Here is a 14,242-nt window from a genome sequence, read left to right on the forward strand (position 1 = left end):
TCAGAACAGTAAAAAAGGTTTTATGACAAACAGATAGGGCATTGCTTTAAATCATAGTCTTGTTTATGTTGAGTTTCATATTTTATGAATTTAAGGTATATTCATATAATCTTTTAAATTATGTGACGCATCAAGCATTCGTTTTTTAAACGAATAAAAGATCTCTTGCACAGTAAGCCAGAAATTGATAAAACTGGCGAAGCAGCTCGGGGTCTCATGGGTTAAAGGAGGCGGTTTTGGTTGGAAATTGAAAACTTTTTCAGCTTAATTGTTTAATGCTCATTTTCGTGTGTTAATGAACTTAGCCGGGTATTTCTAAATATTTGCCCACCATAAAATATTGCTCCAACTGAGCCCCTGAATAAGGTTTATGTTTCCTATCGTTTATGTAACTATCGTTAAACATAGTAAGTTTTGGTGTTATTGTGGTGCAATTCCCTGAATATGGTTTATGTAACTATCGTTAAACATAGTAAGTTTTGGTTTTATTGTGGTGCAATTTCCTGTTTTGATTAATAGGAGAAAAGCCCGACTGTTCGCATTTATCAACTTGTATACATTGAATAAAGGTGGTAATGCAAAGATTAGATAAGAGCTGGCTCAACGAATCTCCTTGGAGGACCCCACGCTTGACAGTTGTGAATGGAGTGATGAAGTTATGCTTTGAATTTCTTGCGAGATATGGTAACAATTGATAAGCAATTATTATCATTTTTGTGGTAATTGTTATTATATTTGACTACTGCAAAAGTCGTCCGATGTTAGCTAAAACAAAAGAAAAATGAAAGATTGGTGATATATTCGCAAAATATCAATCAGATGTTTCCAAGTATTTGTTTGCCTGGAACAAATTCTTGCAAATTTGAACGCCATCCGTGATTATACAATACAAAACTTGGTAGTACCAATCAGGAAGGCCAGATCACATTTTGAAGTAGGGGGGGGGGGGGCTATAGACAAATTGATATAGTACCGTTACCTTTGATGTCACTACCTGTATATCAATGTTCCGAAGTAATGTGAGGGGGCTAAAGGCCCCCTCCCCTGACTCCCGCTCCAGCGTGCCTGCGAATTTTACCATTGGATGAATTTTCAACACTAGGGTCCTAGGAAATTGTTTCAAACCATGACCTGACTTAAATAACTGTTTCATTGATTTCTTATTGAATTTCAAATTTTCCATCGAATAATGTTTTAGCTGAGGAAACTTTTAACAAAAATTCAGCATCTCTATTTATTCCTAATGAATAAGATTAGTCAAGATTCAGAACATGGTCAACCTTTGTGACTATGTTTAGAATTTTTCCTAGTAAACACCATATCTACAATGTGTAAGTATTAACAAATATGAATTTCTAATGAGTTATGCAACCACTTTAGAAACAACATAATGTTAGTAAATAAGGTTACTTTGTGCAAATTCCTATTATCCTTGTTATTATTTCTCGTTAAATCCAGGTTAACCGAGAAATAACAATACTCAAGAACGTCGACTTCTTTCCCTGATAAATCTAAAAATAATAATAGGAATGGACAAAGTAATCTTCCCGTTGTTTCTTAGAATGATTAAACACGTTTAGCCCTTCTCCCTTCATTCTGACTAACAGAAATTCGTCACTTAAAATACTTTCAAAGTATTTTCTTTTCTCCTGTTCAATCAGGTAGTCTCTAATGTTCCTTCGACCTCAAGCCGTTGAGACAAAGATGATGATGCTCTTATATGTGCCATGACCATAGAAGATTTCGGTGTTAATTGTCCTCTGAATTCCTCGTCCAAGGCTTTCATGGAAAAACTGGAACGCTCAGAGACTGTAATAGTGCGCATCTTTCTTGGAACTGCAGAAAACGTGGAAGTTAACGTCTCACTTTGACGCGAATTATCACCACTTCTTTTGAACATTTTCTTCAAAGCACTACGATATTGCTCACTGAATAATGCGTACAAGAGTGGATCAGCTGCCGTATTAAAACTGGCAACTAAGATAGTGACACGTATAACACGCATACGCTGATAATCGCCTTCGTAGTTATCATTGAACACGTTTGTTGAGCGCGATAGTAGCCAGTAAATGAAAAATGGTGTCCAGCATATACAAAACACCACCAATAACCATGCCAGTAAACGGATTGTCTTTTTACGCGAGTAATCTGTTTGCCGACAAATAGAAACATCTGAAACTCTTGTTTTAAGGCTCTTTATTGTTGCTATAAATGTGTATAAAAGCACAGCTAAGGGAACTACGAGTGCCAAAAACGATGTAAACAGGGAATAGAGCATACCATTGATTGCTTCTGGCCATTCTCTTTGGCAAACACCCCATTCCTTCTTGTAAGTGAAAGAAAAGATGTTCGGTGAGACCGAGACGATACCCAGCAGCCATGCAAATATAGAAGTAATCTTTACAGTTCTCTTGCTTTGCTGCCACTCAAAGCGAAATGGATGATTTATACAGATATAACGGTTTATAGATATTGTGGTTAGCGTGAACAGCGAAACAAAGGTACATACAAAAAACGGTGACAGTCCTACTGTAAAATTGCATAGAATTTGACCTGTTAAGGGACTAGCATTCACTCCACGTATGTCGATGAAGACGTATGGGTAAAGGCTGATGTCTGCTAGAAAGTCTGCTGCTGCCAGGTTTGCTAACAGCAAATTAAATGGAGTACGATCCACCTTTTTTGTTGATATAAGTGAAAAAACTAGGCCATTACCGACAATACCTATCAGAGTACAAATGCAGTAAGCAAGACGAATGAAGACTTCAACTGTATCTGGGAATACCTCTAGAAATTCTGTCTTTGTCAGATTTCTTTGCAGTGTTGTATTATTATGCAAGGCCATTGCCATGTCGAAAATCTGCTGCTATTCCGATGACTGTGTTGTCAGCGCAAAGTGCAGTAGCTATATATAACCTGACTGATTGCAAACCATTTATATAAGCATTTTTGCCATTACGACAGTCATGTACGAGCAGGTTGTTACACGGAGCTGCGTTGTCTACTATGTAGACAAAATCATCAAGATCAGTTTATCAATGCTAAGTAAAAGAGAAATATATAATCTGTAATGTACAAACACTCATTCTCAAAGATCTACGGTAACAAGAATGTCGGCAAAAAATCAGCTCCAGATTAACAAGGCAAAGCAGAGCAGCATGATAAAGTGCCTTTTTCTGCAAATCTCAATGTTGAAGCATCATGTAAACCAATGCAATCGGCTTAAAATCTTGTCTTTTTGTGGCGAATTCGAAGAACTGGAACCTTGATCACAACGACTGGAATACCGTTGACTTGCTCAGCAACTTTTATCTACGGAAAAATGCAAATTCACCTGAACCGTTTCAAGGAATCAAATGTTCTAAGCAATGATGGAATGAGCAGTACTTTAATCAAATATGACAGCTGCAGGCTGTTTTATTCACACTATTCCTGGCAAGCAATGCAATAAGCATTTACAGCCGCTGAATTAATGGACCCTTGTGCAAGTACTTTTATTCAGACGAGCTGTCGATATGAAATTACAACGAATCTTGACGTGTCGCGAAAACTCCGCCACGTTTTGAATGATATCTTCTAAATTTAGATATGCCTTTGTACGTTACCAACATAGTATCATTTAAAAATTTATTGAATTTATGACAAAAAAAGAATACTTTTGACGTAAAGGTATCCTTAATGGTATCTTTAGACAGCCTGCTAAATGCAGGTGTACAAAGATTGATAATTTCCATACTTCCTGACGTTTTTTCTTATGAAAGAACGTAGCGAATACGTAATACAGGTAACATTAACATCAGCTTCAGAATGGCATTGCGAAAGATTTTAGCAGATAAATAGAGCATTTTATAGAAAGTTACGACATTTCGCTAAATAGGAAAGCAAAAGCAGTTATAGGCTGGAGATCTCGACAACAGCATCTGGCAGAAAGTCGTTTAAATCTGCCAATTGCTTTGCTATCAGGAAATATTTGCTGACATGAACAAAAATTTCTTGAATAACCTATTAGTATTGTTCTAGGATGTAGAGGGTTTATTGAGAATGAAAGAAAACCCCAGTGCATCCAAAGCGACTTTCCGCAGTTTTCAGAGCCAGAAATACTTCCACAAAATGTTTGTTAAATTAAAAGTCAACTGAATAATTGATCCAAAATTTTCAAAAATTATAATGGAATGTTCGAATTTGTGCCTTATTGAACTCATTGTCTTATTTGCGCACCATTGGCCGATTAAACAATAGCTTAATCAGACAACTGCAAAAGCTATTGGGTGATCTGCAATCAATTGCCTTCGCATGTGGTGAAATACTTTTGACTTAGTAGTGTATGATATAAAGTTCAAGTAAAACCAGTTAAAAACCTTAAAACAAATTATTCTGAATATTACCATTAGTTAATTTATATTTGCCTAGTCTAATAAATCGTCGTGAGGCTGTGAAGAGAAGCGGCGATACACATGACGAATAGAACGAATAAATTTTACCAGCTCTCTCTACCCCTATCCTCCCACTCCCCTTAATTTGGGCATAAATACTTCAGCAACCGGGATATGGGCATCATATTAAAGAGAGGGTGGTGCAAATTTCCGGCATTTGTCTTTTAAAGACTGTATGCCGGTAAGTCTAATTCGGTGATATTCTAAGTTGATTTGTCTGTTAGTCATTTGTGACTTTAAGTTGGGTGTGATTGTAAGTTGAATATGATTGTAAGTTGTGTATGACTTCTAGTCAGGTTTGTCTGTAAGTTGTGTGAAAACTGTAAGTTGGATATGATTGTAAGTCGTGTGTGACTTTAAGTTTGGTGTGACTTCAAGCTGTAAGTTGGGTGTGACTGTAAGTCGTGGGTGACTTTAAGTTGGATGTGATTGTAAGTTATGTGTAACTGTAAGTTGGAAATGGTTGTAAGTTGTGCGTGACTTTGAGTCAGGTTTGAATGTTAGTTATTTCTAACTGTAAGTTGGATAATAATTCAAAGTTGTGCGTGACTTGGAATCAGGTTTGATTGTAAGTTACTGTAAACAGAGTTAAAATATAAATGATGTAAGTTGTATCGAAATTGTAAGTGATTTCAAAGATACTGTAAAATCAGAGCAGAAACTTCGAATATTTGTGGTTTGCCTTTTCTGGAGATGTCTTATTGAGGTTTGCTTAGCCAGATGACCTAAAACTAAGAAACCTTCATATGGAAAGTCTTGAGTTGGTGAAAACACGTCCCATTTGTTTAAAGATTCCTTTCCTAATTCCATTTACTTACACAATAGAAATAAAATCCTTTAAAATGCATGCTATTATAACACAGGTCAGGCGAGAAACCTCTGATACAGATCAGAGCTTTGTTTTCTGTACAGCAGTTGTGATGTCATCTTGGAGGTACAGAGGCATTACATTCTTTTTTTTATAAGAACAATTTTTTAAGAACACGAGCCTCAAAATTGGTCAAATGTTAAAAACAAATTTAAAACAAGCTGAGGCTGAGCTTCTGCAAAATGCAATTTGCAAAATGCAACGTTTTTCTCAAAATCGAGGATTTTTAGCGATGTGTGGGTGCTTTTTCGTCGAATATTCAAACTTTTCAGCAAATGAAAGTTGTCTCACTCACTTTGTTGGCAAATGAGGCCTGAACACCTCCCTAGAGCGAAAAAGCTAGCACTCGCACTGCTTACACCTTATTAGATTAAGAACAAATTAAAAACAATCCAGCCTCAGATTTTCGAAAAAATTAAGAACAGTCAGCCTGAACTTAAATTTACTGGTTCTTTTGAAAAAAAGAGTGTACATTACCTAATCATTTCTGTCAGCCGGCAGATGTACGAGTTTAGTTTGGGCAATTGATATCGATCAGTTCCAGTTATAAGGAAAAATCCCTTCTTGTTAGAAATATGGCATGAAAAACTAGCAACTATCTGTATCATCAGTGTTGTCAGTGATACAGGCAATTCGCCTTGTGATCAAATCGAGAGAATGAATAAAATATTATCACAAATTAAGGATAAAATATTATCGCAACACATCAGGCGTTGCAAAGATATTTCTTTCCACTGGTTTTCTATAAGGAACCTTAGATGTTTCGATTCTCTAAAAATGATCTCGCTAACGGCGTTTCTGGAGTCAAAATCTGGCTCAGATAACATTCCTGAAAGACAAGTTGTGTTTTACAGTGTCTTGGATTCATGCTAAAGAACGTAAATTACTTAAAAATGCCTTCCCGTTTGATTATTCCATGTGCTTGCTATCAAAAACGTAAGTTACACATTAATATATTAATCGAAGCTCCGGATATGTGGAATTGCAATTTAAACCTAACTCAGTGTGATTTATCCGTGTTATTGCTAAGAAAAAGATCAAAAAACATGTTTTTCATCGTCTACTCAAAATAGCCACATACTGTACCATCGTTTGACAAACAAGCTCGAGAAGATTATTCCTTTTATCAAAAATAACTCTACCAACTGTTTAATTTTATATGAGACAAGCATATATTCAAATCATTAGCTGGATTTAGAAAAAAAGAAACTGAATATGATTGGATTTGCAAGCAAAAGAATTGCCAGCTCGAGGGTACGGACTCTCAATGTTGTTGATAAGCGCAACAGTATCGAATGAGCATAACAATGAAACTTCGAACTTACCGAAAAACAGCATTCAACAGCTAGCTCTATCTATTCTCACCGCCCTTCCAAAAAAGGTCTGTATTAAAGCATCTAACATGTAATCGGTGAAATGCCACCTTGTCATATATCTTTGATAAAAACGTCTAGTGAGTTCAGATGTTGTAGATCGTCGTTTAGGCTTAACGCGAACAGAATTCTTCATGCACCATTGGCTTTCCTAATGAATAGAACAGGAATCTAGGCCAACGATTCAAAACAAGATAAAAATCAATAATAGAGATTTTCTGAGGTTGGCTATTAGCGGTATGTATATTGTATGCAAAACAAAGAGAAGATTTAAAATTATATTTGCTGCACCCTGGCTACATAACAAATAAATTTGCTCCCCTACACCTTTTTTAAAGAATAGGATGTCAGAAAATCAATCTTCTCGTGACTTGTAAACTTTTGGGCAAAACAATATAGCCTAATGAATTAGTAGATTAGTTTACCACGCAGCTTGCTAAAACATTTTCTATCATTCAAGCTGCAACCATATGTCTTTACATTGTCCAGTTTACTTTGGGTTGAGGCAAGACAGTTTTCCTTTCAATCGCTTTGGGAACTCTACTATGGGAACTGGGAACTCTGGGAACAAATACCGCGTTTTAAAAAATCTTCAAACTTTCTATTTTTCCTAATCCATCTGTCTGTAAATATATTTATCAATAGCAAGTAGAGCCCTAGTTTCGATCAGAATAAAGATAAGGTTGATTTATTACTTTCGAAAATGAATGAAAATACCGAAACGGTGTTCAATAGTTGATATTGTTCTTTTTCCAAGATTAACAGACTAAAAATTGAGGTTTTGTTAGTAACAACATATTAGTGTTGACGTGCTGACAACCATTTTAATATAACAGTCAATGGCAAATGATACTTGAAATTTTGCCAGGCAAAAATTGCATACGTCGCTGTCACATAGCAGTTTGTACCCTCGAAGTCTGAGTCTCAACGTTAGAGTTCAAAAGTGATAACGTCACAAAAACTATTTTTAGAATTTGAATCACATGCCCCGAAAGAGTTTTAAACGTTTTATTCAGTTGCAGCTTCTATATGCAGTTCAGTTGTATACAGTTACCTGCATCGGGTTAGCCGGTTGGCACTTCCTTCAGCTAGCAGGTGAATAACATTACAGTAAAATTTGTTAATCAATGTGCAGTTTTTAACGCACAACACTGCAGTTAAAATTACTACAATAAATACATGGTTTCTTAGCGACAACGCAGAAGAATAGGAACGGTATGTGACGTATGCGGACACGCAGAAGAATCGGAATGGAATGTCACGTATGCGAACACGCAAAATAATCGGAACAGTTTGTCACGTATGCTGACACGCAAAGAATCGCAACCGTATGTCACGTATGCGGACACGCAGAAGAATCGCAACCGTATGTCACGTATGGGGACAGGCAAATAATCAAAACATTATGTCATGTATGGGGGCACGCAAAATAATCGGAACAGTATACGGACACGCAGAAGAATCGGAACCGTATGTCACGTATGGGGACACGAAAATAATCGAAACATTATGTCATGTATGGGGGCACGCAAAATAATCGGAACAGTGTGTCACGTATACGGACACGCAAAAGAATCGGAACTGTATGTCACGTATGTCTCACGTGCCTGGCAAGATACTCTACAACTCTATAACCTGGGTGCCAGAGCCTCAGAGAGTCAAAAGATGAAGCACAGGGAGAAGAAAATGCGAAGGAGAATGGAAGAGGAAAGGGGTTCGCAATTCCTTCCACCGTTCTTCATCCTTTGACTCTCTGAGGCTCTGGCACCCAGGGTACCAACTCTAAATAACTTGTTTACTATCATTAGTTATTGTTACTATTATTATATTTTCATAGAAGTACCCTATTTGGAAATTTCGAAAAAGATTCTTTCGCTTGAATAAAGTGTCCCTTCCTGCTACCTCCCTGCTACCAAATATGGCTTCCTCAAACTTCGAAATTCTTCAAAGTCATCTTTTATCTCTGTAGAAGTAAAACCTATCGCAATGGGAGACTGCGGTAAACTAGGGTGTGGTTCAGGCTTAAATTGAAAAAGCCTCCGTAATGACAGCTTGCTTGAGCCATTAGCAAAACCTTTACGCACTAAAATCTCTTTGTGTGAAAACCTCTTCGCGCGAAAGATTTTGATCAACGAGGCAAGCTAGATCAAAAAGAGCAGATCAAAAAGAGCAAACAGGCTAAAGAATTTTAAATTCCTTCTTTGTGTTTCAACAGCTTTGTTTGTTAGTTTGAGCTAAATAAGGGTTATTGGTCGAAGATTGGATCTTTGTTGACACAAAGACTAGAAAAATGTGCAACACCTACTGAGGAAATGATTAAACAGTTGCCTTGTGATCCTTTGTAGTTGCAGTTTAAAGCTATCTTCTTCTTCACACCAAGCTCAAATATCGCACTGAAGCATGTATAGTTCAATCAATACGGCATTGAGCAAAATACTACAGACCAGTAAGCAGTAATATTCAAAACTTATGTGCCTCTAATGATTTTACAGTCTCTGTAAGGTCGACAAGAAATGGGCACAATTGATTAAAACCTCTGTTGCTAACTAGACAAGTTCAGATAATATGAACTTTCACGAGAAAGCAAATATTTTAACTGAAAATCGAAATTCTGAACCGTCAAGGGTTGCCCTTAATTTAAATTTTCCCAAGGACTGTGTTGATATCAAATACATACCGAAAAACACCCGTGCTGTAAGGGAGGATTGGTTTGCAAAAGGAAAGTTTTGTGCTATGTTGTCATATTCCCCCTTTGAATCTCGAATTCTTCCTTCACTGTGCGTATATAAACATGTGAATTTTTCACGTAAAATAGTCTTTGGGAACGTATACCTCTATAGATATATATCTAGAGGAACAAATTGTACGCGTTTAAAAACACTTGCATTACCAGGAACTGGACGTGACAGTAGGGCATCAAGTTGTTAATTTAAAACGTGGTTTTCTGTTTCTAGGACACTACAAGGGACCAGAGCTTATCATCAAGATTTCCAATTAAAATTTAATACTCATTTTTAAGACTCATTTTTTCTCCTGGCCTCCAATCTGAAAACTCAGGCCGCTTTCTCCTTGCTGTTTGCTGTTGTGCATTTCATGATGTGAATTTTCTAACATCCAACACTCATTTCATATTACAGTATAATCTGGTTATGACGTACTTTAAGGGACCAGCGTATTAAGTACATTATATCCGAAGTATGTTGTAACGAGGGTAAGTAAAATTGACTTAAACCAAGCACATCTTTTGCCGGGACCAAGCACACCAGTACGTTATATCCGAAAGTACGTAATGACTGAGTACGTTATAACGGGATTCTACTGTAACACCGAACTTGTATTTTGCATTCAATTCCATTATTCTACAGCAAGTCTCAATTTATGGAGAAACATGAAATGCAGTAACGTTGCAAAATTTACCCAGGGTTATAATTTTTCTCACATGAATTTTCTTCAAGAGCCAGCACATATCATTTTAAATTGCAGACAATTTCCTCTTTAATCTTACTAGGGCAGGTTTTTATGTAAACATTGGTATGCCATAGTTGAATATCAACGATGCCCTCGTCGTTTTTTATACATTAAGAGATAGAAAGGAAAATGAAATTAAAAAAAAAGGAAAAAAACTCAAACACACCAGCAAGCACTGTTGAACATCGTCTGAGGAAGAAAAATGTCGTTATCTCAGAATTTATAAGGTTGGCGAAGATTGTATACTCTGACATCTGCTAAGCTGCTTTTTCAATCGAGTATTTCCGAATAATAAGGCACGTATTCAACCCTCGACTGGTTTTATTCTAACCAAGTGAAAACTTCGCTGCTAATTATTCCAGGAGGTTTTATTCTCAAGATTTAACATTAAAATACAAAGCAGGTGTTTTTGTGCTAAGGGTAAACATGGAAAATGAGAGAGATCAAGAGGCTGTGCTGTAAATGAGAGACTAACTTGAAAGGGGCCCAAACAAGAGTTTCAAAATAATTTCCCTGTTTCAGACAAAAGTGACAGTTTCAGTAGAGGAAGTCAACAGAATGAAGGTCTAACCAGTACAGTTTGGAACAGTAAGGCCATCCCAGAGGTAGCATTGGAATAGTGCAAGTTCAAGCATTCTATTATTTGAAACCATAAGAATTTGTCAATTTTTGCACTTATGGTTTATAATTCTTTTTGTTATTTAACACGGGATCGATCCCAAACTGGTATGGACCAGCCTTTCCTTTTACGCTCGGGATCGATCAGCTATCCGTATACCATGGGTGCCAGAGCCTCAGAGAGTCAAAGGATGGAGAACGGGGAAGGAATTACGAAGGAGAATGAAATAGTAAAAGGGAGAGACTCCTTCGCATTTCCTTTCCCCCGTTCTTCATCTTTTGTCTCTCTGAGGCTCTGAGACCCAGGGTACTATCCGTACTAATTTAGGTTCGCCTTCAAGAGCGTTCTAGTTTGGGATCGATCCTGTCTCGTGTAAACGCTTGAAATTGATGGGATCGATCCCATATTGGCACGGATAGGAAACGAGGCTAATGAATTCTTCAGATTGAGATGCTTTGAGCACGGTCTTTGACAATTGGTTAGATCTTGCGCGCCCTCTTCGCCCACAAGATAGAAAATGCAAAGCAAGACGGAGGAAGTTTTCTTATCACGAGTTTTTTGATAAATTTGGCAAACAGACTCCAACCTATGTTTTTACTCTATCGTGATACTCCTTGTTGCTACTTTTCAAATTTGAAGCCATTTCTTTTTCAGCCTATCCAGGATCGTTCCGTGTGAACACAATATATTTTGGGATCGATCACGTGTAAACTCTCTGCGAAATTTTCGGGATCGATCCCAAACCAGATGGATTTTTGATATCATCATTCGGTTTATGTTATTATTCTTCGGAGTAATATCCTCTATATTCACTATTATCATGTAGATACAGTTGAATCCCGGTATAACGAACCCCGGGTATAACGGTATAACGAACTTCCCGGTATAACGAACTTCCCGGTATAACGAATTCCCGGTATAACGAACTTCCCGGTATAACGAGCTTCCCGGTATAACGAACTTCCCGGTAAACTCCTTACAAATTCTCTCTGTATTACGAACCCTGGATATAACGAACTCTCGATATTGCTAAAAAAAATGTTAAGGCCCTTCGTCATAATTACCCTCGATATAACGAACTTTTTATACGATTTTTAATTTTTCATCTTATACAGGGGTTTTACTAAATAAGGAAGGTAAGATGTATCGAGGCTAATCTCCTCCCAAAGGCAGAGGCTTGCTGAAACTCGTAACCTAAAGTGTAATAAAGCTTTGTTTCAGCAAGATTCTCAGGAAATTTATTGGGAATGATATCTTCTAACCCCCCCAGCTAGTCAACCAAATGAGATGGTAACAATATTCCATGAGGTCTTAGAGATGATATTCTTCCCCAGTTAGAGTTATGCGATGTATATACGAAGTATATCACACTATCTTTGAGAGTCACCTACAATGCCTGCCAAAAGTCTTGGAACATTTGCTATAATTTACGTTGTGCACCAGCTGCAACATCCCCTCCCCACTTGTACAATGTTGTGCCACGGAAATATGAATAATCCTACATGTACAAGTGATACATTTTTGCATAGCTATGGTTTTCAGCTAGCGAATCAACATTGTATGAGGGGGAAGGGGGCAACACCCACCTTGTTGACATGGAAATAGCATCGGACACGCGAATTCACAGAAATCTCAGGGTGTTCCAAGGACTTTTGGCAGGCATTGTACGCTACAGATTTGTAGTATCTACGACGGTGGAAGACGAACTAGTAATCTCATGACTGTTGCGTTTTGCTATTTGTTTCTTTTTTTAAATCTTTTGGCCATGTCGCTTGCCATATTATCAAGTATATGTGACAACTAAACAAGGAGGACTCTTTCCTCGATTAGCTCTCCTATTGAGAGAATATTTCTTCGGTAAAAACCCCGTATTACAATTTTACAATAGCCAAAGAATTAATTTGAAAGTGTTGTAATGATTTCTGTTAAAATATAGTATTTAGAATTTTAAATAAAATAAAATAAGATAAAATAAATAAAATAAATTAAAATAAAATAAAATAAAATAAAATAAAATAAAATAAATAAAATAAAATAAAATAAAATAAAATAAAATAAAATAAAATAAAATAAAATAAATAAAATAAAATAAAATAAAATAAAATAAAATAAATAAAATAAAATAAAATAAAATAAAATAAAATAAAATAAATAAAATAAATAAAATAAATTTAGTTTTGAGCAGCATTTCTTCAGCCAAACTTCAAGCACTTAAACGTTTTGAAAACATAGCCTCAATGGCCTAATAAATGGATAAGGCGTTGAGAATCTTACTCTGATTTATTGCTGTGTTATGGTCTATAAAAGTGTAAACAAATTATGCCCTAAAAACTTATGATTATGTTCTAACAAATATGTTCGTTTTCGTATTATATAACGAGGAATTATGGAAATCTCCTTATGCCCAAGCTAAAGCGAATATGGACTTCATTAGTAAAAGTGTATTAAGGCTTGGAATGATACTCCAGTTAATATTAAGGAACTTTCATCACTGTCTGAGCCTTGTTAATTAGTTCAAGCCTTCTCAAGAACGACTCCCTGAAGATCAGGTTTATTTTTCAATTTCTGTATTTATAATTTTAGTTTTAGATTTTTTCAAGTTGGATTTTTCAACATGAATTTTTTACATCCACGAATTGGCTCAAATCATCGTAAAAGAAGAATTATTATTTTTTATCATATCAGGTTTGTCCTATGATGTCTTTAGATAAAGATTACCGCTCTTGAGCTAAAGAAAATCGATATAATTTTTCAGTTGATATTATGTTTTGGCGGTACAATATCGATTTTACATAACAAACAAAATGATAATAGAATAGTAACACAAATTATAAGACTCAGGTATAATGCATAGCCTTATAAAGTTCTCTAAGAGCTTTTGAAAAAAAATTGGATTAACAGATGACACATTCAAAAGAGAGAAACCACGAAGTTTTCAAACCAAACCAATTAAAAACGGGCTGTTCTTTCCAGCTCATGCAAATTTTTCAATATAAGTAAATTATTTTGACTTAAAAAATCACGTCGAAATAACAGAAATGAGGGAAGCGTAGGTAAAATAGTCCCTATTTGCTGGTAGAAAACATCGTTGTTGAAAAACATGTGCTGGCACATTACAGATCAAGAATTTGCGCTAAAAACGTGGATTTCAAGTAGTGTCTTAGCTTCTTATCACAAAAATTATCGAAATTTGTAGAAATCTACGCCACTTCTAACTTTCAAAAATTAATTATTTAAAGCTACCAATGAGTCACACTTTTTTCGTAGAGCTCGTTCTTTGTCTGCTAGCGTTATTGATTAATTTTTGTCAACTCTAGAAATGCCGATCTCATTAACACACATATTTCTGAACAAGTAGTTTTTTCAGAAGGCATTCCCCATTAGTTTTTCTAGATATCATCTTTTACCCAGTATTATTGAATTTTCTGAGGAAAATTCCTCTAAAAACATCCCTTAAATAGCTTGAACCATATTTTCGTTT

General features: G+C 36.0%; 1 protein-coding gene across 1 annotated transcript; it reads right to left on the reverse strand.

Annotated features, from left to right (window-relative positions):
- Window positions 1–596: 596 nt before the first annotated feature.
- Window positions 597–10,598, reverse strand: LOC135695696 (somatostatin receptor type 5). The gene is made up of 3 exons (XM_089109792.1): window positions 10,309–10,598; window positions 6,627–6,825; window positions 597–3,312 (listed from the first exon to the last, which is right to left on the reverse strand). The coding sequence occupies exon 3, from the start codon at window positions 2,849–2,851 to the stop codon at window positions 1,658–1,660; it is 1,194 nt and encodes a 397-aa protein (XP_088965918.1). The 5' UTR covers window positions 2,852–3,312; window positions 6,627–6,825; window positions 10,309–10,598; the 3' UTR covers window positions 597–1,657.
- Between the last annotated feature and the right edge of the window lie 3,644 nt (window positions 10,599–14,242).

This window comes from Rhopilema esculentum, chromosome 2, assembly GCF_057945365.1.
Source record: "Rhopilema esculentum isolate cy_ngs chromosome 2, ASM5794536v1, whole genome shotgun sequence".
In the NCBI taxonomy this organism is placed as follows: Eukaryota; Metazoa; Cnidaria; class Scyphozoa; order Rhizostomeae; family Rhizostomatidae; genus Rhopilema; species Rhopilema esculentum.